Raw genomic sequence first — 27,324 nt, 5'->3', positions numbered from 1 at the left:
CTGACTTTTCTCTTTCTCTTTTTAACTTTTTATTTTTGGAAAAACACTAGATTTTTTGTGCAAAGCTTTTCTGTTTCTTATCTTAAAATAATCATGATTTAATGAGTTAATTTTCTTAAAAATAGTCGTGATTTAATTAAATCATGATTTAAAGCCGCGTAATGTTTTAAAGAATTTGGATTTTGGCTTCATCACCATTAATGATTGTCTCCTTGCTTCTTTGGTGTGATAGTTTTGAGATGCTTGGGCATCAAATAGATTTGTGGTTGAATTTGCTTCATTGTTACCAACCAAGTCCACTCTGTGGTCACATTAACTTAATGTTGGTAGGAGTTGTTCAGTTCTGGAGATTATTTGGTAAAGTATACTAAAGCCTTAAAACCATCTGCAGTCTGACCCAGTAAGCCACTTAGTTGACATTATCCTAAAGATAGAATCATTCTTGCTTAGAACTGTGGGTGAGGGTGTTCATCACAATGTTACTCATAGAAAAATTGCAACTGATATAAATGAACAATTGGGAAATGGTTAGAGAATGAAGGTGCACCATATGGTAGAATTTTCATATATTTTTAAATATTTTCCAAGAATACTTCGGAAACATGTTTGGTGATGTTAAGTAGGGGGTCAGATCCCAAATCCATTTTATACATGATCACCATTGTTTCGAGTGAATGACCATTCAGAGATGCTGCAAGTTCTTGTTCTAGCTATAAATTCTGAGAATAAAATTCTACCCAATTAAAAAGAATATACACCCATGCTCTCTCTCTATATATATAGGTAGTCTGGGAAATAACAATTGAAATGAGTCTTTCTCAAGGGAAACAGTGACAACGAATTTTAATGAATGCACTAAATGAATTTAAACTTTGTTTTTAATAAAGGTCTTAAGTCAGGTGCTACAAATTGAAAAGAAGACTCCTGGTATTTTAAATTGCTATGGACACCTTTAAGAAATTTAGAACCCATTGTTTATTGTCCTGCAAATTACAACGTTGAATGAATGAGTGTTTTTTTTTTTAATAAAAATCTTAGAAAAAATGTGTAATAAAGATGCTAATTAAGAAAATGAAATTCTGCATTAACTGTGAATTTTACTAAATATGAGTATCTGATGAAGCAAATTTATCCATCAAGACCATTTGGTATGTGTTGTGTATGCTGTTGGTGCTGGAAGACGTCTATGTGCCTGTATCAACCATGTGACTTCATGTAAAGATTCTCAATGTTCACAGTTCTTGGCAAATGCAGTTTTAATCCATATAAAGCCAGCAGTGGATGTTACTGCAGGATAATGGAGGATTAAAATTGTCCTTGTGTATAACATGTGTGAATCTTTTCCTTCAACCAGAAATTTAAAATGCAGCATTAGTTTACTCTCTGGTTAAAATATACTGAGTTCAAGGATTGACTTTGATTCATTCTCTTTATGTATTATGTAAATGTTTTCACTGTCTAGTATTTTTAGCAAAAAGAATACTAACCTTTAAACAGCCTTATGTTATAATTGTAAAAGACTTACCACAATTAAGCTGGCAGTTTAAATGCAAACCCAGCTTTGATATTTAGTATTTTATTCATTAAAAAAAGCATAGATGCTGGCAATAAGTGATTTTTACATTGTTTTAGTTATCACATAGAAGCCTCAGTAAATCAGCTGTTGCTTAAGATAAAATACATGGTAGCTTTCTCACTGATAGTTAAAAAGTTGATAAATTACTGTTTTAAAGATGAATTCTAGTTTTTAGATCCTGTTTTTTCTAAATTACTTAGGATATCTGGTAGGGAGACTGGAAGAAGTCTATTTAGTTCATCAGTTAGAATTAGACTGAGTATAAAATTAGGTGCAGTGTAATTCTTGGAGCTTTCATAAAACGTCATTTTTTAAAAATTCTATCCTCAAAGGTCTTTTTCTGTTTTAAAGAAAACCTATGGGAGTAAACTTAAAATATTGAGATTTTTGATGTGCAACTAGTCACCATACTCCTCTCACCACACTGAATTTATTTACTAATCTCAAGGTGAGCCTCATTTTTTTCTCCTTTATGTACATAACCTTTTTTTTTTTTTTTTTTTTTTTTTAAGATTTTATTTCTTTAGAGCACGTGAGTGGGGAAGACGGAGAGAATCTTGAGCAGGCTCTATGCTCAGTGGAACCCGATGCGGGGCTCAATCCCACAACCCTGGGATCATGACCTGAGCCAAAATCAAGAGTTAGACACTTAACTAATTGAGCCAACCAGGTGTCCCTTAAGATTTTATTTTCAAGTAATCTCTGCACCCAATGTGGGGCCCAAACTCACAACCCCAAGATCAAGAGTTGCATGCTCTTGTCGACTTAGCCAGGTGCCCCTGTACACCTACTTTTACAGTGACGGTTAGGTATGTGGTTGCCTGGTAGAAAAACACATTTTAATAATAGTAAAATTTGGGAACCATGAATTGAAATCCTCAACTGGAAAGTTGACATTCAACCGCATTCCTTTTTATCTTTCCTCATTCCACCAAGATTTAACTGTACAGTCATCTATTGATAGTATGTTTTTAACTAGTCAGAATTTGTTTTCCTGACTTTATTTTTAGTGTTTGTTTATATTTGAGAGACAGAGTGAATAGGGGAGGGACAGAGAGAGGGAGACACAATCTGAAGCAGGCTCCGGGCTCTGAGCTGTCAGCACAGAACCCACAAACAGATCATGACCTGAGCCAAAGTCAGTCACTCAACCGACTGAGCCACCCGGGTGCCCCTGGTTTTCCCAACTTTAAATCTTAGACCTTGTCTTGCTGGTTCTCCTAAATGATCCTATGTATCCTAGGGAGGCAGGTGCCACCTAAATCAGTAGAGCTTCAAAGCAAGAATTTAAAATTTTTCCCATTTTCACGTTGTCTTTTATGACAAGGACATGCTTTGCTCATTCATAGTCAATCAAAAAGTTGAAATAGCGTAATACTGTATTTGGTAATTTTGCCACTCATGCCATGTTATGGGTTAAACAATAGGGGATGATCGACCAGGGGTTTAATATAATCCAGTTCCTGTGTAAAAAGAGTAAAAGGGAGAAGGATGGCTGAGATAACACGTGAAAAAACTTAAAAGTCCCCCCAGGATGGCAGATTTTGTCATGACCGACTGCCAAAGTTCTCATTGTTACTCAAGAGCTTCATCGAGAGTCAAAAAAAAAAAAAAACGTGTTTTGCTTTATTGTGTTTTCCTCTCAATCTGTCCTTCTTAGTTTCCAACAGTCTACTAGGCTGGCCAAGCAGCTGCTAACCACCAAGGCTGGCGTCCGCCTCCATCCAGGCATTGGCGCCAACGGGCAGGGACCCTCCGCAGTGCCCCGTGTACACAACAGCTTTCAAAAACGGGTGACGGGGGCACAAGCAGCCTTTAATTTGCTTCCCCGTTCGCTGGGTAATCGTAAAGAACCGGTTGTCTGCGAACCGTGGGGAGTGGACCTGACGTTCGCGGATAAACCTCCCGGGTTCGCGGATAAGCCCCCGGAGGCTGGAGAGCGGGAGCACAGCCGCCGAGGTCTCGCGAGAGCCGGGGTGGCCCTGAGGCGACGCCGTAGGCGGGGTCGGTGGGCGAGTTCCCCTGGGCGGGCGGTTTGGGTGCTCGCTCGGGCCGGCCGTGGGCGCGGGGCTCCGGGGTTCGGGGCTCGCCCCCGCTCCGGGCAGGCGTGCCTATGGCCTTTCTCAGGTGACGCTGCGCTCCCCGACTTTCTCCGGGGGCGGAGGAAACACCCATGAACCCTTCGGCGACCTTATTCGCCGGGCGTCAGGTGAGCGGCCGCCGCGGGCTCACCGTTTCCGCCGCTGCGTCCTGCTGCGAGTGGACAGCGAACCTCAGGGGACAGGGAGCACTCCGACCCAGCTTGGGTGGTTTTTAAGGAACGGTTTCTGCTTAAAATGTGAAACGATACACAGTACGAAGAGAAACGGAGTGTCGCATCTGTTTCCTTTCCTTCGTAAAAGCGATCTTGAGCCCAGGCTCGGAGCAGTAGGTGCTCACTTTTTAACGACAGCTGGGCGTTTGGAGAGCTGCCCTAGGCCACCTCGCTTCCTGTCCTTAATTTCCTTAGAAGTGTTGAAAGCGAGCTTTGCATTTATGAGTGTACGATGAAAAGTGAGCTTTGCATTCATAGGTACGATGAAATGAGCTTTTTTGCATGCTTGGCGTATTACCTATTTTCCTACACCAGAATTTGTGCGCCTTGCCGGCGCGCTCAGCCACGTGACGTTCAGTAAATATTTGTTGAACGGATTAATGAATTAATGGATGGTTACCGACGACCCGAATTCAGATCTTGTGATTTGGAATCGCTTGATCCAAATTCCGTTTTCTGTGTTTAGTTACTAGTAAGTAACTAGAACTCGTTCGTCTTTATTTATTTATGAATCTTGTTTTTCAGAAAGCAGTGATGGTACACGTGGGGCTCTGGTGATCTTTTAAAGTAACACTTTTAGTTCATAGGTAGGGGGCAGTACCATATTTCAAAAATGTGGTTTACCATCTTAATAATAATAGCTAATGTTTGGAAAAGCTACACTTCCCTTTCACATGTTGAAGTTGGTATCTAAAATTTTTCCTTGGAAAAAAAGAAAGCTAATGTTTGCTGAATGCCTACCCTGTGCCAAGTAACGTGGAGTGCTTTGCAGTTTATCTTCCTTAATACACACAACTCTTGGGGCGCCTGGGTGGCGCAGTCGGTTAAGCGTCCGACTTCAGCCAGGTCACGATCTCGCGGTCCGTGAGTTCGAGCCCCGCGGCAGGCTCTGGGCTGATGGCTCGCAGCCTGGAGCCTGTTTCCGATTCTGTGTCTCCCTCTCTCTCTGCCCCTCCCCCGTTCATGCTCTGTCTCTCTCTGTCCTAAAAATAAAAATAAACGTTAAAAAAATTTAAGAAAAAAATACACACAACTCTAAGAAGTTTAACTGTTATTACCATTTTACAGGCTCCTCAGGAAACCAAGGCTTAGGAAGGTTAAGTAAGTTGTGCAAGGTTATAGAGCCACTAAAACGGTTAATTCTGGTTTCACACTTACGTCAGACCAACTTCATGCACCAGACTTAAAAATGACGTATGCTTAAAGGGTATTGTAGATCATTTTGTTAGGTATGAAGTGGCATCATGGTTATATAAAAAAAAAGTTTCATTTTTAGAGATGCATACCAAAATACGTAAGAATGAAATATATACATATATTTTATCAACAACAAAAAGAGAAAGGAAAATTGAAACTTGATGATGGTAGGACGTAGGCACTGAGCATGAGTTTATCGTACAGTTCCCTTGTTACCATATGCGTTTGAAATTTTTCCCTTCAAAATGTGTTTATAAACAGGCGTGTTGATTTTGGACCAATCACAACATTAAATTGTTCTTGGTAGATGGAGTATATGTGCTAGATGTTACGAGAATTATTTTCATTTAAACACTAATATTTCACGGTTTCCTTTACTTGATTGGCCCCAAATTGTTGGGCCAAAGTGTGGGATAATACTGTTAATTGATACAAGGAATAGGTTGACAGCAAAGACACAAAAATACCGAAATGAGTTTATTTGAGATTAGCTAATGAAGGTGGGACAAATGGTCCCACTTTTTAAGAGCAGTGTGTGGTGGTATGACAAAATTATAGAGTTCATGCACAGTAGCATGAACTTAAATATATGTAACATTGATGCCAGATAATAACCAGTGCATAAAAAATAATTTAACTGCCTTGAATTGGCAGCAAAAGAATATACAGTTATTTGGAAAATATGCTTTGGCTGATTTGTTTATTGATTAGTTTGTTTGTTTGTTTTTTTATATAAAACTACTTTCTGTGTTTAGAACATCGGGTCGGAAGTTGAGATTTCCACTATCGAGAAACAGCGGAAGGAGCTGCAGCTGCTCATTGGAGAATTAAAAGATCGAGATAAAGAGCTCAATGATATGGTTGCAGTACATCAGAGACAACTTCTTTCATGGGAAGAGGATCGGCAGAAAGTGTTGACTTTGGAAGAACGTTGCAGCAAATTAGAGGGTCAGAAATACATTAGCAGTATCTCTTCCATACTTCTGTATGCCAGCATATTAAAAGGACTCACGGGTTAGACACAACCACTATTTAAATGTTAAATACATTTCAAAAAAGGAGTGGAGGGGGGCGCCTGGGTGGTTCAGTTGGTTGGGCAGCCGACTTCGGCTCAGGTCATGCTCTCACAGTTGGTGAGTTTGAGCTCCGCGTGGGGCTCTGCACTGACAGCTTGGAGCCTAGAGCCTGCTTCGGATTCTGTGTCTCCCTCTCTCTCTGCCCCTCCCCTGCTCACGCTCTGTGTCTCTCTGTCTCTCAATGATAAACATTAAAAAAAAAATGAAAAAAAAAAAAAACCAACAAAAAGGGAGTGGAGGGTGGGTTCATGGGAAAGATAAGAGAAGGAATATCTCAACACAATACCTGCTGTCCTGGAGTTCAGTTTACCTGAAGATAGGAGGCCTTTATGAACACTCACAATCGAACAAACACAATGTGAATTAAAGTAGGACAGACAACTTAAATGTAGAAAGGATGATGGATAGAGCTCCAATTTTTTTTTTAAGGTTTATTTATTTTGAGAGAGAGAGAGCATGAGCAGGGGAGGGGCACAGGGAGGGAGGGAGAGAGGGTGAGAGAATCCCAAGCAGGCCCTGTACTGTCAGTGCCTGATACGGGGCTCGAACTCACAAATGGTGAGATCATGACCTGAGCCGAAATCAGGAGTCAGATGCTTAACCCTGGATAGAGCTCCAATTAAAAAAAAAATTTTTTTTTTAATGTTTATTTTTGAGGGAGAGAGAGAGAGAGACAGAAGGTGAGCAGGGGAGGGGCAGAGAGAGAGAGGAAGACACAGAATCCGAAGCAGGTTAGAGTTCCAATTTTTAAAAAAAAATTTTAATGTTTATTTATATTTGAGAGATACACAGAGAGCACGAGCAGGGGACGGGCAGAGAGACAGAGACAGAATCCAAAGCAGACTCCAGGGTTCTGAGCTGTGAGCTGTCAGCACAGAGCCTGATGTGGGGCTCCAACTCACAACGAATGAGATCATGAACTGAGCCAAGGTCAGACGCTCAACTGACTGAGCCACCCAGGTACCCCAGAATTCCAATTTTTAGGCTGCAGTGTTGAGAGTGAATCTGAGGGAAATTAGTTTTGAGCTAGAATATGAATAAAGATTCTATCAGACTAGCCATTTCTGTTGAACTGAAAGATTTTATAAACTTTTGGTATTGAACTTAATCTGAAGTACGTAAAACAACCATCTTTTTAAATTTATTTTTATTTTTTTAGACTTTATTTTATTTTTTTAATGTTTATTTTTAAGAGAGAGAGACAGAGCATGAGCGGAGGAGGGGCAGAGAGAGAGGGAGATGCAGAATCTGAAGCAGGTTCCAGGCTCCTGGCTGTCAGCACAGAGCCTGATGCGGGGCTGAACCCACGAACTCAGATCATGACCTGAGCCAAAGTCAGACGCTGAACTGAACGAGCCACCCAGGCGCCCCCAGTCATCTTTTTAAAAATATAGCAGTCTCAAAAATGGCTTGGAAAAAACGTTCTTTTGTACCATATTTTAATTCTGTCATCCTTTCGTGCTGCCCTAAAGTCTGAATGTTCTAGTGACACTACATTAATGTTAGACGGTATTAGAAAGGAAAACACTAGATCTCCTTAATAGAAAGATAACCATATAGCACCTCCTTTTTTACTTCCCTTACACAAAGGATTCTGTAGACATGACCATCTAAATATGAGTAATTTTCCATTTCTTTGATGACCATTTGATTTTACTCTGACTATACCCGTCCACACATGTATACACATAAACAGTGTTTCATTAGATGTAATATATCTTAAACAAATATGTTAAAGAATGAAGATAACAAGTAGCCATCAGTATCTGATTTTAAAATAAGAAATGTTAATTGGCATTTCATGGAAAACTGGCCAGTAAATATGTAAAAAAGACAATCATTCTCATTACTAATTAGGGAAATGCAAATTAAAACTGTAATGAGATAGACACCCTTTTACATTTCTCAGACTGGTAGTAGTTATCAGGTGTTGGTAGAGGTGTGGAGCCAAGGGAAGACTCCTTCACTGCCGGTGGGAGTGTCGGTGCAACTACTTTGGAAAATCATTTAACAGTATCTGGTAAAGTTGAAGATAAACATGGCTCATGGCCCCCGCATTTCCACTTCTAGGAATATACCCACAGTTCGGAGGACACATGAATTACCTAAAGATCTTGTTAAAATGTAGATTCTGATACAATAGGTCTGACACCTAAGAGTCTGCATTTCTAACAAATTCCCAGGTGATGTCAGTGCTGGTGGCTCAGGGACCCCATTTGAGTGCTAGGACGGCTCCAGAGAAATTCGTGCAAAAATGCACCAAGATACATGTATAAGAATATTCAGAACAACCTTGTTCATAGTCCGCTGCAAAGTGGAAGCAACCCAAGTGACCACCAATAGAATGGGTAAATAAATTTTGGCATAATCATATAATGGGATATTATGTAGCAACAACAGTGCCCAAACACCAGTTAGCCACAACAATGTGGATAGATCTTAGGATCATAATCTTAGGTGAAAAACAAACAAACAAGAACTCAGAGTATAATTCTAATTATATATGGTTCAAATCAAACCATATTTTTAGGGATGTGGTCATAGGTGGTAAAACTATAATTAAAAAGTAAAGAAATGATTAAGTTAAGAATAATGTTTGGGAAAGTGGAAACTGGAGAGATTGTGCTTAGGAAGTGCTATACAGGGGGCTTCTGGGTTGCCGACAGTGTTCTATTTCTTGAATATGGTATCGTGTGTTTCATAATAAACTTTTTATTTTTAAAAAAATTTTTTAATGTTTATTTTTTAGGAGAGAGAGAGACAGTGCAAGCAGGGGAGGTGCAGAGAGAGAGGGAGACATGAAATCCAAAGCAGGCTCCAGGCTCTGAGCTGTTAGCACAGGGCCCGACATGGGGCTCAAACCCACAGACCATGATGTCACGACCTGAGCCGAAGTTGGACACTTAACCGACTGAGCCACCCAGGCGCCCCCATAATAAACTCTTTAAAAAGAGTTATCCTTTAAAAAATTCTTTAGCATGCTTACCTTTTATTTTTATTTAAAAAATTTTTAAGTTTATTTATTTTTGAGAGAGAGAGAGAGACAGAGTACGAACAGGGGAGGGGCAGAGAGAGAGAGGGAGACACAGAATCTGAAACAGGCTCCAGGCTCCAAGCTGTCAGCACAGAGCCCGACGGGCTTGAACCCACAAACCGTAAGATGATGACCTGGGCCGAAGTTGGACACAACTGACTGAGCCATCCAGGCACGCCTATTTTTTTTTTTTTAAGTTTATTTATTTTGAGAGAGAGAGTGTGCAAGCGGGGGGGGCAGAGAGAGAGAGAGAGAGAGAGAATCCCAAGTAGGCTCTGCACTGTCAGCACAGAGCCCAGTGTGGGGCTCGATCTCACCCACCAAAAGATTATGACCTGCGCCAAGACCAAGAGTCTGATGCTTAACCAACTGAGCCACTTACACACCCCATAGCACACTTACCTTTTTAATTTTGTGTTTGAATATGATGCATTTTAAGCTTCAGTTCTGGTCACAAGTTAGTTATTGATGAAATTTCCCTCAGGTGAACTACACAAAAGAACTGAAATAATCCGGTCACTCACGAAGAAGGTAAAAACCCTTGAATCTAATCAAACTGAGTACCAGGCGGCTCTTCAGAAGACTCAACTACAGCTTCAGGAAATGGCTCAAAAGGCAACCCATGCCTCTCTCCTTTCTGAAGACCTTGAGGTTGGTTTTATTTTGTGATGAGTTTCACTTGCCCAAATTCTGTTTGTGTTTCAGTTACTGAGAAATTGGATTTAAATGCTTCCATGAAAATGCATGCCTGTGTATGAAATCTGTCCTTCCCTCCACTGCCATGGTTCTGTGTCCACTGTGTGGCTTTGGTTGGCTGCACAGAGCTGTGCCGTCTTGGAGATGAACTTCATCACCACTTTTGCTCTCAGGCCATTGGGTCTAGGAGCATCTGTCATTTCATCAGTAACGGGTTATTTTAGAAGCCTTTCTCAGAGTGTGAGATGAGTAAGTTTTGGTTGGAAGTTTTGGTAGCTTCCAACTAGGCTTTCTCATGCCTTATATGATAATGGTAAACAATGATAAACATGATAAAAATGATATGGTAAACAATGATAAACATAAACAATATCTATGTCATGTTAGTGGCCCATTGGGAATAAAATCGGTAAGACTGATTTTCCAGTTTTCAGCTCTGGTCATCAAGATATTGTTTGAACTCCTGTTTCATGAGCGGCATGGAGAGAGCACCATATTTTTGTTTCATAATAATCATGCCTTTTTTATTTTTTCAGATTATTCTGTAGTTTCTAGGTAGAAGATAAGTAAAAACTATTCTAGAATCCAGTGATATGTTGCATGAAAAAATGGAAATGTAGGGGTGCCTGACTGGCTTAGTTAGTGAAGCATGCAAATCTTGATCTCAGGGTCATGAGTTCAAGCCCCACATTGGGCATAGAGCTTACTTTAAAAAAAAAAAAAAAAAAAAAAAAAAAAAAGAAATACATGAGAGAGGGAATGAGCAAGATCTCTGGTGTCTTTTCTTATAAGGATACTAATCCCATTGTGAGGGTCCCACTCTCGTGACCTCTTTTATACCTGATTATCTCTCAAAGGAGCATCTCCAGATAACATCATATTGGAGGTTAGGACTTCAACGTGCATGTTTTGGGAGGGATGCAATGTAGTTTGTGGCATCAAGACTTTTTTTTTTAATTAATAAGCTTTATTTTTTAGAGCAATTTCATGTTAAAATCAAGTGGAAGGTACAAAAATTTCTCCCATGCCCCCTGTTTCCACCACCAAACACAGTCTCCCCAGCTGTGGACATTCTGCACCCACAGTAGTACCTTGGTTATACTCAGTGAATCTACACTGACACATCATTATCCCCCAAAGTCCACGGTTTACATTAGGGTTCACTCGTGGTGGTGTGTATGCTGTGGGTTTTGACAAATGTGTAATGACATGTACCCGCCACCGTAGTATTGTACAGAACAGTTTCACTGCCCTAAAAAGCCTGTGCTCCATTCCTGTCTCCGCTAACCCCTGGCAACTGCTGACCTTTTTTACTCTCTCCGTAGTTGTGTCTTTTCCAGAATGTCGTATAGTTGGAATATAATAAGTAGCTTTTTCAGATTGGCTTCTTTCACTTAGTAACATGCATTTAAGTTTCCTTCACGAAGATACTGTTTAAAAAGCCTCATTATTCTTTTTTTTCCCAACCAAATACATCATGTAGTTTGTATTTCCAAATATATCGTGTAGTTCTGTGGTTCAGTTCTGTGGTTAAGGGGGGAAAAAAAAACCTGATAAGTGGGAATACCCCAGTATGAAGTGAAGTTCTTTCAACATTGAGTAAGAAATACAAATGCACAGAAGTTCACTAATGCTACTTGACTTCAGCGAAGGGAATCTCTTTACCAATCCGGTTTTCATTTGTTTATTTTCTTTTCTGCCAACCTAGAATTATACATGGAAGAGGTTGGGAAATAGACATTTATAAGCATAACCAGTATGATTCAGTAGGGCAAACATAAGTACTGGGAGGACGCTAGAGGTAATGGACAGAGATATTTGTGTTCCTTTTTGATTGACTTGGCCTACTTTGTTACTAAATAAAAGGTACAGAAAAAACAAAACGCAACACTGAGCACAGATTGCGGCTAACGATAGTAATGAAAGCTTTTAAATGATTCAATTAGTATTTTATGTGTTGTTTTCTTGTAGGCTAGAAATGAAAATCTCAGCAACACATTAGTGGAACTTTCTGCTCAGGTAGGACAATTACAAGCTCGAGAACAGGCTCTCACTACAATGATAAAGCTAAAGGTAATTCAAATAATAACACCTCCCTCTGCCAGAGCGCTTTGAACTGGATAAAGTGTCGTCACGTACATCGTCTTACTTAAGTCCCATTGCAAATCGGATGGTAGAGCTACCTGCCAATGTTGCTCTGTCTTTTAAAATTCTCATTTTAGGGGCATCTGGCTGGCTTAGTCAGTGGAGCATACAACTCTTGATCTCCAGGTTGTAGGTTCAAGCCTCAGCTTGTGTGTAGAGATTACTTATACATAAAAAAATATTTAAAAAAATAAAATTCTCAGAAAAGAGGGAAACAACTTTAAAATGGTGTCTCTAAGGAGGCACCTGGGTGGCTCAGTCGGTTGAGTGTCCGATTTTGGCTCAGGTCTGACGGTTTGTGAGTTCGAGCCCCACGTTGGCTCGCTGCAGTCAGCCTCAAGCACAGAGCCTGCTTCTGATCCTCTGTCCCCCTCTCTCTGCCCTTCCCCCGTTTGCACTCTCTCATAAATAAAAACAACAACAACAACAATGATGCCCCTAAGGCCTTGAGAGAGGAGGCAGGACTCCACTTTTGGTCTCTGTCTCCAAGGCTTGTTCCATGGTTTAGCATGTCTGGATTAACTTGTTTTCCTCTGAGGTATCCAATGTTATGTCTCATAAAGTCATTGCCAGTTAGATTGCTTGTTAAGTTTTTTTTTAATGGAGAGAAAAACTATTAGCAATCAAGTAGTTGATAGAACCACTAACATGCCATGATCAGTGATTGGCAGTCTCTTCTGCTGTCACATATGTTTGGCCGCTGGAGAATAAGAGAGTGATTTAGGTATAATGGGACGCTCCTGGTAATTCATGTGTGATTTCCCCCAGCAGTTTACTGTTTTACAGTGGTCATGGGCAAGCTTTCTTAACAGGGCCGCCTGGGTGCCTCAGTTGGTTAAGTGTCCGACTTCGGCTTAGGTGACAGTCTCAGAGTTCACGAGTTCAAGCCCCACATTGGGCTCTGTGTTGACAGGGCTGAGCCTGCCTGGGATTCTCTCTGCCCCTCCCCTGATCATGCTCTGTCTCTCTCAAATTTTTTTCTAAATTTTTCTAAATTTTTAAAAAATGTTTATTCATTTTTGAGAGAGAGAGAAAGAAAGAGAGTGCAAGCAGGGGAGGGGCAGAGAGAGAGAGGGAGACACAGAATCTGAAGCAGGCGCCAGGCTCCAAGCTGTCAGCACAGAGCCTGACACGGGGCTCGAACTCACAATCATGACCTGAGCTGAAGTTGGACGCATAACCAACTGAGCCGCCCAGGCGCCCCTGGAGTCTGCCGTTTTAACAAGCTGAAAAGAAGGGAACAGAGAGGCCCATGGGATTTATCTGTAGTGCAGAGAGTAAGGCCCATTCCAGCGGCCAACAGCTCTCCTACTGCACGATCACACTGTGGTTATAAACTTTCTGAGACCACAGGCCGTGGTGGTTCACGCATGGTTGCCGGGGCAGCTAACTAGGTGCAAATTGGAGCTCCATCTCTGACTAGTTGCGTAACCTTGGACTTTTTACCGTTGACTCGTCTGTCACCTGCCGATAAAGGTAGTACCTACCTCAGAGAGCCCCTGTGGAGATTACGTGAGTTAGCAGCGAAGTGCCTAGAATGGAACCTGGCTCATAGCGAGATCTTATCCTGATTAGTTGGAACTTAAAAAATCTTACGGAACAGTCTTCACATTTGGTTTTTAGGACAAAGATATTATCGAGGCCGTCAATCACATTGCAGACTGCTCAGGAAAATTTAAATTGTTAGAGCATGCCTTGCGTGACGCTAAGATGGTGGAGACTTGTATTGTGAAGGAAAAACAAGATTACAAGCAGAAATTGAAGGCACTTAAAATTGAAGTCAGTAAACTAAAAGGTAAGGAAGAGATATCAACTCAAGCATTTTACCTCGGGCACATATTTCTTCATGTGGGTTCACTTCATCTTGTGATTGAGGGTAGGTCTGGCCTTAGGTCCTACCATGAAATGTTCATTGCACTTGTATACAATTATGCTACAGGTTTTTTTTTTGTATTTTTTTTTTTTTTAACATTTCTTTATTATTAAGAGACAGAGAGAGACAGAGCATGAGCAGGGGAGGGGCAGAGAGAGGAGGAGACACAGAATCCGAAACAGGCTCCAGGCTCTGAGCTGTCAGCACAGAGCCCGACGCGGGGCTTGAACTCACAAACCGAGAGATCATGACCTGAGCCGAAGTCGGACGCTTAACCGACTGAGCCACCCAGGCGCCCCTATGCTACGGTTTTTGTGTTCCAAAATAAATACCAGACTTGGGGGAAAGTGCATAATGCATTATATTTTCAAAATACTCTTGCCTTTGCTGGACCAGTTAGCTCTTGTTAATTTGTGCTTTGTAACAACCAGTGACTATATCTCAGTGGCGTGCAACCGTAAGCATGTGATAAGTTCATGTATCAGCCTGATGGGAATTGGCTCATGTTGCTTGGGCCCAGCCGAGCTGCTCCTCTGGGGGCTTTATGAGTCTCACTTCTCCTTGTTGGTAGGCTGGCCTGGGCACTTTTCCCCACCCAGGGACGACTGGCTGGCTCAGTCAGGAGAGCATGTGGCTCTTGATCTCAGGGTCATGAGTTCAAGCCCCATGTTGGGCATAGAGCTTACTTTATAAGGAAAGGAAGAAAGAAAGAAAGAAAGAAAGAAAGAAAGAAAGAAAGAAAGAAAGAAAGAAAGAAAGAAAGGAAGGAAGGAAAGAAAAAAAGAAAGAAAGAAAGAAAGAAAGAAAGGGAGAGAGAGAGGGAGGGAGGGAGGAAGGAAGGAAGGAAGGAAGGAAGGAAGGAAGGAGGGAAGGAAGGAAGGAAGGAAGGAGCAGAGACACATGAGGACCCGACATACCCTCACTCTGTTGGCCAAAGCATCATGTGGCTAAACCCAAAGTCCAGCAGTGGAGAAAGATCTGTCCCTCCCCGGGAGGAGCGCAGGGCGGGGCTGAGGAATTGCCACAACACACCTGCCAGAGCGGCTTTTTGGCGCATGTTTTACTTTTGAAAATTCCTGTTGCGTTCTCATTTTCTATTTTTGTTCTCGGAGTAACTCATTCATTTCCTTCTGAGTAATATTACTTGAAGCTTTATAGCGAAATGGAGGCTAGGTGTACCAAATAGGTTAGTCCTATTTACGTGAGTGTGGATGTAGGTGATGGAGTAAAAGCTTACCTTTTCCTACAGAGAGCATGGAGGTAGGCCCACTTTTCTTTCTCTCTCTCTCTCTCTCTCTCTCTTTCTTTCTTTCTTTCTTTCTTTCTTTCTTTCTTTCTTTCTTTCTTTCTTTCTTTCTTTCTTTCTTTCTTTCTTTCCTTTTTAATGTTTCATTTATTTTTGAGAGAGTGCAAGTGGGGGAGGGGTGGAGAGGGGACAGAGGATCTGAAGCAGGTTCTGTGCTGACAGCAGCCAGCCCCATATGGGGCTTGAACTCACCAACTGTGAGATCATGACCTGAGCTGAAGTCAGATGCTCAACCGACTGAGCCACCCAGGCGCCCCGGTAGGCCCACTTTTCTCTGGCCATTCCCCACCCTGGGGCAGAGTAAATGGTCATCGAGCTCCACATGAGCATAGGCTCTCACCATGGAACAAGCAACCTTAGAATAACAAAGCTGTATTTTGGTGGAAATTACTCTGACCTCTGTCCTTAGTGGAGTGCCTCATTGTCAGAAGGTAGAGGAAAGTAAAGTATCTTCCAGACTGAGAAGGCACTTTGAGACTGAAAAATGAAGCAAGCCATTCCATGCCATTCACATGGAGTTTTATTCAGGGTCACTTAGTGACAGGGGGATAGGGTGGCCCATGATCCTGGTGCTACATAAGCTACTCTCCACGAAGTCCAGACTTTAATCCATAGCTTTTATGGAGCGAGGGGCATTGTGATGAGGTCAAGGGTAGTTATCTAAAGTGGTGCCATCTGTGCACCAGAGGGAAGATCAGAATAAGCCTTTCTGAATTCCATTTAGGGCATGCAGTAACCTCCAAGGGGCCTGGAGCACACAGGCCCGAGGGAGGTCATTGCGCAGACATGAACCAGACGGAGTCAGTATTTTCAGTTCTCCTGCACCCCTGAGCCAGTGAGTCGCTGTTGAAATTGTGAAAGTTTATTGTGGTCGATTTAATTTAAAAGACTCAGCCTTCTAAAATCTTGTTCTTATGATGCCTTGACTTGTGCCAAATCGTAGGCTTTGTCTCCATTTGTAGCTTCAGCTAAAACCATAATCACACTGTAAGCCCCTTGACAGCAGGGACAGACTCTGTCATCTCTTTAAAGGATGACAGGGTAATGGACAGTGGACTAGAGAGTGAGGGCAACGAACTCAGTCCGGGTGGACTGGGAAGGCGGCTTTGAGGAGAACATTTGAGCAGAAGCTTGGGTGGCGAGAAAAGTAGCCATGTGAGGATCTGGGCCCAGAGCCTTCCAGGCAGGAGGAACAGCAAATACAAAAGCCCTAGGCCGGGTTTTGAGGTTGGGACACGTTCAAGGAACAGAACAAAGAATGGGGAGAGTGACAGTCAGGGCCATGCAAGGCTTAGGGTAGTGAGTTTAGATTGCATCCTAAGTGTGGTAGAGCTTTTAGCGGAGAAGTGACATGAACAGAGTTTTACTTTTAAAAGATTACCCTGCGGGTCCTGGTTGGCTCAGTCAGGAGAGCATGTGATTCTTGATCTTGGGGTCGTGAGTTTGAGCCCCACATTGGGGGTAGAGTTTACTTAAAAAAAAAAAAAGAATAAGATTACCCTGATTGTTCTTTGGATTCTAGGCTGTAAAAGAGAGGCCAGTCAGGGATACGGAAGCCTGACAAGGGTCACTGCCAGGGATTCAGTGAGATTCAAATATGGGGCATATTTTGGTTGTAGCTCCAACAGGATTTCACATTGATTGGAAAGGGTGCCGAGGGCATGAGGTATTCAGTGTATATAGTCTTCTAGGAACTAGTATTTATTTGAGGACTTTTGTTTTCTTCTATTTGTGAAGAGGATCTAAATGAAAAGACAACAGAAAATAACGAACAACGAGAAGAGATCATTCGCCTCAAGCAAGAGAAAAGTTGCCTGCATGATGAATTGGTTTTTACTGGTAAAAATAGAAATTAATTTAAGCGATTGAATAGTTATATATTTGTAACCTAAACTTTCTATGGTACGACCACAACAGACTGAAGGAATTACACCTCTCTCAAAATAGTAGTTTTTTGTTTTTTGGTTTTTTTAACAGCCTTTAACGGACAGGGAGGGACCAGGCAGGAAATATTAAAGTCGTTAAAAAAAAAAAAAAAAAAGGGCGGGTGCCTGCGTGACTCAGTTAAGCGTCAGAGTTGGTTTTGGCTCAAGTCATGATTTCGCGGTTGAGTTCGAGTCTCAGGTCGGGCTCTGGGCTGGCAGTGTGGAGCCTGCTTGGGATTCTTTCTCTCTCCTTCTCTGCCCCTCCCCTGCTCTCTTTCGCTCTCTCTCTCTCTCTCTCCCAAAAATAAATAAATAAATTCTATTTTATTTTTTCGAAATGTTTATTTTTGAGTGGGGGAAGGGCACAGAGAGAGAGAGAATCTCAAACGAGCTCCTTGCTGCCAGCACAGAGCCCAGTGTACAGGCTCAAACCCATGAACCATGAGATCATGACCTGAGCTGAAATCAAGAGTCAGACACCCAGCCGACTGAACCACCCAGACGCCCCCTATATAAGGAAACTTAAAAAAAAAAAAAGCAAATTTATCACTAGTTTAACTTAGGCCCCCTCAAGATAGATATAAATATTGCATTCCACCCACCCTCCACCACATTCTCCCACACTGCCCACTGTATATACCCCACTAGTTTCCACTAGTTCAGACCTCTCCCTCTCCACTTCCAGTCGAGAACCACTGATGTATAGATCTCTCTGTCCTTGCCAGCCAAATTTTATTAGGCTTTCATTCTGGTAGTTTGTATGAGGAAAATCATAGAATTGGAGGTGAAGTTTCAAATAGAATTAATTAAATTGACATATTTGGGGTTTATTTATACACACCCTTAATGCCCTTCCTTCTAGGAGAATAAATTTCTTAAAGGGCAAAATGCATTATTAACATTTTTTCACATAAAATGAAATTCTTAATTTTAAGGTCATGTGATTAAAGATTGGGGAAAATGCAGTTTTCTACCAGTAGAGGTCACTGTTTTCATTATTTCTAGGATTGCTGTCTCAAAGTAATCTACTAAAAATGTATGTGTAAATGAGATATACATGTATCCTAAAGTCATATATGTATATATATAGCTTTACAGTTGAATTCAAACAATCTTTGGGTCAGCTTTTGTGTGCCAGGCACTCTGCTAGTTGCTATGAAGCTCATAGGCCCACAGAAAATCTAGTACTATACAGATGTGAACACGATGCTGTGGGAGGTCAGAGGAAGGAAGATATTTACAGTATATTTTAACCATCTCCCTTTGTTTTGATTTGGCAATTTTTACTCCTACATCCTATTGTGTATTACTAGGATGTATTACAGATTATGGAATTTGTTAGATAATACTATAATAAATCCATTTTGTGAATAATTTTATTATTTTTTATGTTGATTTATTTTTAAATGTTTATTTTGTGCGGGACGGGGAGGGAGGACATGAGTGGGGGAGGGGCAGAGAGAGGAGGAGAGAGAGAATCCCAAGCAGGCTCCATGCTGTCAGTGCAAAGCCTGATATGGGGCTTGATCTCATGAACCGTGAGATCATGATCTGAGCCCAAATCAAGAGTCAGACACTTAACCAACAGAGCCACCCAGGCACCCCTCCTAAGCTTATCTCTTAAATACCTTTTCTTTTTATTTTTTTATGTTTATTTATTTATTTTTGAGAGAGAGAGAGAGAGAGAATGAGAGAGAACACAAGCAGGGGAGGGGCAGAGAGAGAGGGAGACAGAGAATCCCAAGCGGGCTCCATGTCACTGGCGCAGAGCCTGATGCGGGGCTGGAACTCACGAACTGTGAGATCATGACCTGAGCCAAAATCAAGAGTCAGACGCTCAACTGACTGAGCCACCCAGTTTCCCCTCTTAAACACCTTTTCTAGTCATACCACTGTCTCAAACAATTTTTGTGTGTTTAAATTATAAAAGTGAAGGAAGCCTAAAACAATTTTAAAAGGCTTAATATGATAATATCCTGTCAGATGCTATAACTGAAAATGAACACATTTTATTTGAAGCTGGAAGATGTCTTAAGACATCTTAAGATGTCTGTTAAGTTCAAAACTTTTTTTTCTCTCGTTGAAGATGAAGTGCTTCACATAGATGATGTGTTTCTTTGTTTTGTACATAACTGCTTATAAGAAGTTTGCAAATAAAGTGATGATACTAGTTCATATTTCTGGGGTCCTGACTGTCCTGTAAACGAAGCCCCGTGGCACTGAGTGATTGATCGCCTAAGGTCTCCTAGTCAGTAAAAGGCAGAGCCTTGACCGGATGTGGTGGGTGCAGACTACCAGGGCCCTTCCCCTCTGGTGTCTTTCTTAGGCTGCTCGCTCAGGCAGCTACCAGCAGAGTCCGACATCTCTTTGTTTTCTGTGACCACAGAAAGAGTGGTCCCACCGCTTTGATCTCTCAGCTAAACCCAGCCATGTAGAAAAGTATCTGACCGAGCGAAACACCGATATTTACAGTAGAGTTGCCTCTTATGCACTAGTAGATTATTCTAAAGTCCGAGATTAAGGCAAAGTTCACGTATATTTAAAATTACCCGTGAACTCCAAATACGGCTTTTGGTCAGGGGCCGTACTGTATCCAAAGTATCTCGAGTGTCTCAAAATACTAGGAATTACACCCAGCGTGTCACAGTGCTGCTAATAATGAGAGGCAAGCGGAACTGAGCCCAGCAGAGAGAGTCACAGATCCACTGTGGGCATTACTTCCAGTTAAACTAGCTGCCATTCCTTTTTTAGTTTTTTCTTTGTGCTTATAATTGAATTCACATAAACTGAATGCAACTCTGCATAAATAGTGCAGGCGCACTGCATTTATATGCTCTCATGATGGTGTTGACGCCTATAATGCAAAGAAATAAATTCAGAACGGCGTAGAAAAGACGTGATAGTTTCAAGCTGACAACGTGGCTTTCACTGAACTTCTCTTCACGTTTTCCATCTTGTGCACGCGGATTACCTTTCAAAGGTGAGATGATGCTGCAGACCCATGTGGGAAGGGCTGAGCATGAGCCCCGCTGGGGAGACTGGGCGGCTGTGCACAGACCTGTCTGGCTCCTTCCTGCAGCTGGTGCCCTGACCCCCAGAGCGGCTGTCCAGTGGAGTTACAGTCCGCAGCAAAGCACGGGCCTGTGTCCTCACGTGGTCTTTGCGATGTCCAGATGGAAAGTGACGATAAAAACTTTTGTCCTTTTTCATGTAAAATGAAAATGTAGAAAAATGACATGTAGAAGGTGTTTTATGAAAGAACCCTAGATAGAAGTTACAAATTTTTATTGAGATTGTCTCCGATTTACTTCGAATTCAATTCATGTAGTTACAGGGTCATTTTATACATTTAGTTTGAACTTCTTATATAGTTACTGATTTTTTCTGAAGTGAAGCATTTATTGTTGATTTCTGATTTCTGTGTGAGTTACTTTATTTCTCCTTTAGTGTGATATTAATGTGTTTTTTTTTTTCTGGTACTAGTCTTTGTATAGCACTTCAGATTCTTTTCTTCCTATGGGTTCTCAATTGACCAAGTTCTGAGACCGTTTTATTTATTCATTCATTCATTCATTCATTCATTCACTCATTCATTCTGTTGATAAAGGTAATATGTTGTTTGGGTTTTTGCAATGAAAATGCATTCATAAGTTAGTCATGTAATGTGAACAAATTTTTAAAAATTAAAGTAATACATATTTTATCATGCCCCCTCCCCCAAAAAAGAGAGAAAAATAATTGTTCTTAATCCTCCCATCCAAAAAAGCTTATTTTAATATTTAATGTACTTGTTCTCAGACTTTTTATCTTTGTGTCCGTGTATATAAACGCACAGTGTGATTTGATCATACAGTTGATACAATTCTGGATCTTTTCTTTGACTCAGCATTAATTACACTGTGAAAATTTTCAAGTTTGGTGAAAGATCTAGTCAGAATCACAGAAAAAGCTCTTCCCAGCCATGCATTTTGCAAATTTTAAGTTCAGGAACAGGAGGAAAATGTCACTGGAACATTAAATTTTTGGAAATGAAGAGGTTTGTGTTGATACGGCTGATGAAAAATATTTGAATAACATTTGTTGTTAAATAGCACAGAGAGAAAAAAGGAAAGATGAGTTACTTGATATTGCCAAGTCAAAGCAAGAACGTACAGACGCAGAACTACGTAATCTGAGACAGGTACGTCCCCGGGTCCCCTGCCCTTACTGTTAGGTGGGACACGTTTATAAACAAACATCAAATTAGGAAAAGCGTGTGTCTGCCGATTTTTGCTTATGGTGCTTTTAGTGTCCTAAGTACATTAAAGGTATGTCACCTTTAGCATAATCGGTAGGGTTTGGCTTATGGTAACGAAAGGTTAGGAAACCAGTTATACTAACAAATCTCAGTGCTAACATAGGAAAAATTAAAGCAAACATATTTAGCATATGTCTCTAGTCACCATCTGATGTGTTGTAGCATTTGAATGTTGACTCAGTATAGTTTTATTGTCACAACTTACTTATCAATATTTATGGCAGATTTATGTAAAACAACAGAGTGATCTGCAGTTTCTTAATTTTAATGTGGAAAATTCTCAGGAATTATTACAGATATATGACTCAAAGATGGAGGAATCAAAGGTTCTGGAATCCAGGTAACCTTAGTAAGATGCTGTTAGTATGATCTTGTATATTATTTTATCGTTCAGTCTGCTTATTAAGTACTTACTGTGGGCCAGTATTGACCGTCATTCCCTAAGGGACAGGGAATAAATATATATGAGCTAGTAATTACCATTATAATCCTGTGTTGTAATGAGACCTGACCTGAGAATTTTAGGTACGATCCCAATTTAGCCACTTGATGAAAGAAATTCATTAGCATTACTTGTGTGTCTGTTGTGTACAGGGCTTTGAGCTCAAGTGGAAACTGCAGAGGTGAATCATGTCCTCTTTCAGGCGTACTTAGTGTGTAGTGTTTAGCACTCACGGGGCTGGGGGTGGGCAAAATAAAGACACCTAGGACATAGCACTTGCCTAAAAGAAATAACGCCAGCGAATGGTATACATAACTGGAGTAGGAGTTCAGCTAGCTGAGGGTGATCTCTGATTTTAGCTGGATTTTCCTGTTTTCCTTGTTAATAGAAGGAGACACCTTTTCATATCTCTAACAAGCAGTGTAGTGTATGAATTAAATCGGTCTCTGTAAAGTTAAAATACGAATATATGAGGTGTGGTTTAATTTAACAGGCATACAGCTGCCCCCACAGTTACATTTAGTCTACTTTTCCAAGCACCAGTGTTACGTGGGAGTCATGACCGGGCATAGGAATGAGGGCAGGTCCCCACCGCTGGGGAGGGGCGGGGGGGGGGGGTGTAACCGCGCAGGTGTGGAGCCGCCCTGTGCTCCCAGCAGCCCCTTTGCTGGTAGTTAGCAGTTGCAGCGGTGGACGTGGGGAGCGACTGTCCCTCTGGACAGTGTGACTGCTGTGCTTTACTTTTCTTTTGAGGCCTTCTGCTGGGGGGGAAGGGGGGTAGTTACATTTGGCTTTGTGTCCCAGCTGTTGCTGCTGCTGCTGCTGCTACTTACCACACCAGCCCAGAGTTGTCTTGCAGGCAAGAGCCCCCATGACACTGGCTTTTTCCTTGTTTGGACCTCATTGCCCCTGGGAGGCACTTGGGCGAGATGCGTGAAGTTATTCTCTAAGAGCGTGAAATGGCCTGTGCCATTCTAGAAACGTGGGGGTTGAGTTGTCTGAGGGGCCAGAATTCTACAGAATACCTGAATACATGTGACATGAAGACAGTTTAGTTAACGGTGTATCCTGTTGTATAGTGTTCTTAATCTTCATTTTATGCACACATGCCTTTCTTACTTTAGACCAGCTTTCAGTATATCGCTGTGTAAATATCTAGCAGATAAATGGGTCGGTCATGAATGCAGTATGGTAAACACATTTGGCACTTTCCACTGTATCTCTGTCCCTTGAATCTCTGTCCTCTTTCAGTCCTGGTTTTACTTCTGTTTACTGTGACACTAATAGGAAGGGGAATAACAGACCAATGAACAGGTATTTACGGAATACCTAATGTATGTTAAAGGCTGTCCTGAAGTGCTAGGAGGACTAAAAAGGCCTATACATTAAGAAATTTACAAGTCGGGGCTCCTGGGTGGCTTAGTCCGTTAAGCGTCCAACTCCGGCTCGGGTCATGATCTCACAGTTCGTGGATTTAAGCCCTACATCCGGCTCTGTGCTCACAGCTCAGAGCCTGGAGCCTGCTTCGGATTCTGTGTCTCCCTCTCTCTCTGCCCCTCCCCACTCCTGCTCGGCTCGTGCTCTGTCTCTCAAAAATACATAAACATTAAAAAAAAAAAAAAAAACTTATGAGTCTACTGAAAAGACAAGATATATACATGAAAGTTGGTGAACAATATAGTTATAATAGGAAGTTTGCTGCATGATTAGAGAATACATACAGTAAAGCAGTAACCGCAGTATAGGCAGTAAGCACGGGGGAGTGGAAGGCAGGAAGGGAAAGTAAGCGTGTGGGCTTGCTGGTCAGAAAGACTTCCTTGAAGTCAGGTGGAAATCGGGCTCTGAAGAAAGAATACATATTCTACCTTACCTTTTCATTTCATACAAATGGGTCTTAATAGGATTTAGCTCAACTAATGGGGTTTGAGTGAAATATTTAGAATGACGGTATTAAGTGTATCTTATAACTTACGTTTTTTGTAATGCCACCATAGCAGAGACATGTGTTTGTCAGACCTTGAGAATAACCGCCCAAAAGTCGATATTAAGAGAGAGAAAAATCAGAAGTCACTGGTTAAAGACCCAAAATTTGAGACCACGTTGGTTCAGCAAAATAGGTCAGACAAGAGCCCTTGTGATGTATGCAAAGAGAAGAGACTACAGGTTAATACTTCATTTGGGGGGAAAAGTGTAATTGCTGTCTCATCTCTATTTACAAAAGACTTGCTGGAGAAGCAAAAGTCTTGGTCTCTGGGAGGAAAAATGCCGATGGAAGCCGAAAACAAAAGTACATTTTGCAAGATCCATGCAAAGCCACCAAAAGGGAACGGGATAGAGATTCAGAATGAAGAGAAACAACTCTTGGAAACATCAGTGTCCTTATCTGATGAGAAACAGTGGCATGATGGTAACGTGTACCTGGGCCTGGCCAGCTGTTCTGGGGCAAAACAACCGGAAAAGCTGAATGTTGAATGTCAAGATGACATGGAAAGGCCTGGAGTCTCCTGTTGCCATAAAGATGAAGCCTGTTTGGGGGAAAGTGACATATGGGAATCCAAGTGCTGCCACCCGAGTAACTTCATAATCGAGGCACCAGGCCGCATGTCTGACGTGGAATGGATGAGTATTTTCAAGCCTTCCAAAGTGCAAAGAATCGTTCGCCACAAATCCGTGTGTACTTGTGCAGAAAGTGCCAGCGGACGGAAACACAACTCCTCCACGAGGTTAGTGATGTTGGCATTGTTAACCCCCGGGGACCCCACATGCTGTGCTTGGAAACGGAAAGGGCATTAGCCACTCGACGCTCACTGGGAAGCAGAGAGCAGTGTTTGCGAACAGAAATCACGTCTGGGGCCAAACGGTTACTCTCTTCATCACCACGTAGACAGTCGAGTTTCTGATTGTGCAAAGAGACCCTATTAGATTCCAGTGAAAAGTTTGTACCTAGGACTGCTTCTGAGGCAAAGGTTTTGTTTGAAAACAAAGCCACTTGTCATGAGTTGGGCAAATATTTTTTTTTTCTTTTAAAGCTAACAGTAGGTCACTTTACGGAGCAGAATGCCGCTCTGGAGCATTCCTCACCCCTGGATCCCGTGTGAATCGATAAGCTGTTTTTCTGCAGAGATTACATTCCCTAGACCACAGATAAGAATTTCGCCTCCACCTGCCCCCCCAACCCCCCAGTGACATATTTCCGTATCCAACTGCTTCTGCCCTTGTGTTCATTTTACATTTCCCAAACCTTCTCACTTTTTGAAATCATGCAAGAAAAATAATATCTGTACATAACAAGCTGAGAAAGGTTAATGTTTTTTTTAAGAGAAGAAAATGGATTAGTCATTAGCATATGCTGCGTTATTCAGGCTCATCTTATCGTTAGCCTTGCTGAATCTTGGGGCGCCTGGGTGGCTCAGTTGGTTAAGCATCCAACTTCGGCTCAGGTCATGATCTTGCGGTTCCTGGGTACAGGCCCTGCGTCAGGCTCTGTGCTGGCAGCTAAGAGCCTGCTTTGGATTCTCTGTGCCACCCTCTATCTCTCTCTGTGCCCCTCCCCAGCTTGTGCTCTCTCCCTCAAAAATAGAGAAACATAAAAAAAAAAACTTGCAGAATCTTGTGGTTGAGGGGCGCTATAATAATGTCTGAAATTTAAAAAAACTTTTTTGGGGGGAGGGGTAGGAGGGAGAGAGGGGGGAGAGAGAGAGAGAGAGAGAGAGAGAGAGGAGAGAGAGAGAATCCCAAGTAGACTCCATGCTCAGTATGGAGCCTGATGCAGGGCTTGATCCCATGACCCTGAGATACGACCTGTGCTGAAGTTGAGAGGTGGACCCTCCATCGACTGAGCCACTCAGGTGCCCCAATGTGTGCAATTAAAAAAATTTTTCAGTGTTTATTTATTTTTGGGAGAGAGAGAGACAGAGCATGAGCAGGTGAAGGGCAGAGAGAGAGGGAGACACACAATCTGAAGCAGGCTCCAGGCTCTGAACTGTCAGCACAGAGCCCAGAGTGGGGCTTGAACCCATGAACCATGAGATCATGACCTGAGCTGAAGTCAGACACTCAACCAACTGAGCCACCCAGGCACCCCTGCGATTTTTAAATAAAACCTAGCTCTTTGTTCTTAAATTACAGAAAGAATGAAGTTTCTATATTGAGAGCCTTATTTCAGTCGTCACGCTGACTTTCATAGGACTTTATGATTAAAATTTCTTTCTGGTAATTTCATTATTTGGATTTTTCTTTGGCCCTTTTAGAAGCCTAAGTCATTTAAAAATCACACATGAGGTTCTGGGTGGCTCAGCTGGTTAAGCATATGGCTCTTGACTTCAGCTCAGGTCGTGATCTTATGGTTCATGGGTTCAAGCCCCATGTCGGGCTCTGCCCTGGCAGTGTGGAGCCTGCTTGGGATTCTCTCTCTCCCTCCCTCTCTCTATCCCTCTGTCTGTCCCTCTCCCTCTTGCGTGCTCTGTCTCTGTCTCTCTCTCTCTCTCAAAATAAATAAACTTAAAAAGAATCATACAGATAGTTATCGCCCGTTGTGAAATTTTAAAGTAAAACGGTGGTGCCACTCAAAGTTATCTATTTGTATTTGTTTTTTACAGATTTTCTTTAAATAATTGCAAGTTATCAGTAGAGCACAACTGCGCATTTTCACTGCTGAGCGAAGAATACACATAGATTACGGGGAAAGTTTATGGTAGTTTTTTTTTAATGTTTGTTGAGTGCATGGTTTAACAACATTATTTAAAAAAATTTTTTTTAAGTTTATTTATTTATTTTGGGTGGAGGGAGAGAGAGAGCATGTGCGTGCACACAAAAGGGGAGGGGCAGAGAGAGGGAGAGCCAGAATCCCAAGCAGGCTCCGCACTGTCAGCATAGAGCCGAGTGCGAGGCTTGAACCCACAAACTGTGGGATCATGACCTGAGCCAAATCAAGAGTCAGACACTTACCCAATCAAGCCACCCAGGTGCCCCTTCTTCTTTTTTTTTTTTTTTTTTTTTTTTGAGAGAGAGAGAGAGCGTGAGCAGGGGAGAGTAACAGGGAGAGAGAATCCTATTTAGGCTCTGTGCTCAGCCCCTATGTTAGGTTTAAGAGGACATATATGAAATTTAACATAGGAAAGAAATTCAAATTTACATTCGGAGTTTTCTTTCAAGACCCTTTTGACCTCCCTGGTTTGAAATACTTGACAGAACTCGTGCTGCCAGCAGAGGGGCGGTGCCCACACGTCACCTGACAAATGCGTGGCTAAACACAGAAGATAATTATGTTCTCCCTTAGAGTATAAGCACTTACTGTGTACCTACTTTATTATCGGGCTGAATGCTCCCGTTTGTTCCACCATCCCATGCCAGCCAGACCACGGGGGGGTTACCTGTGGAGGGAGAAGCCACGGGCAGCCTGCTCCCCTTCAGTTACAGGGCACGTGGGAGGAAGGGGTGCCAG

The 27,324-nt window shown here is 42.0% G+C and overlaps 1 protein-coding gene across 10 annotated transcripts in view; it reads left to right on the top strand.

The window, feature by feature from the left end:
• Positions 1–3,576: 3,576 nt before the first annotated feature.
• The window catches only part of CCDC62 (coiled-coil domain containing 62), a 45,728-nt gene continuing 21,980 nt past the window's right edge, over positions 3,577–27,324 (top strand). The window contains exons 1-10 of one of the 10 annotated variants that reach the window (XM_045041546.1): positions 4,207–4,362; positions 5,843–6,035; positions 8,347–8,511; positions 9,682–9,848; positions 11,865–11,966; positions 13,662–13,833; positions 16,955–17,056; positions 21,234–21,322; positions 21,664–21,779; positions 23,876–24,604. In XM_045041546.1, coding sequence (XP_044897481.1) covers positions 8,418–8,511; positions 9,682–9,848; positions 11,865–11,966; positions 13,662–13,833; positions 16,955–17,056; positions 21,234–21,322; positions 21,664–21,779; positions 23,876–24,604 — 1,571 coding nt within the window. In that variant the 5' untranslated portion in view covers positions 4,207–4,362; positions 5,843–6,035; positions 8,347–8,417. Of the gene's footprint in view, positions 3,786–3,849; positions 4,149–4,206; positions 4,363–5,842; positions 6,102–8,346; positions 8,512–9,681; positions 9,849–11,864; positions 11,967–13,661; positions 13,834–16,954; positions 17,057–21,233; positions 21,323–21,663; positions 21,780–23,875; positions 24,605–27,324 lie in introns of those variants that run through there. The other 9 variants (XM_045041541.1, XM_011287845.4, XM_045041545.1 and 6 more) reach the window with 9 other exon arrangements.

This window comes from Felis catus, chromosome D3 (genome assembly GCF_018350175.1).
Source record: "Felis catus isolate Fca126 chromosome D3, F.catus_Fca126_mat1.0, whole genome shotgun sequence".
Classification (NCBI taxonomy): domain Eukaryota; kingdom Metazoa; phylum Chordata; class Mammalia; order Carnivora; family Felidae; genus Felis; species Felis catus.
The sequence above is the reverse complement of the archived record's forward strand: the minus strand, read 5'-3'. Positions and strand labels throughout refer to the sequence as shown.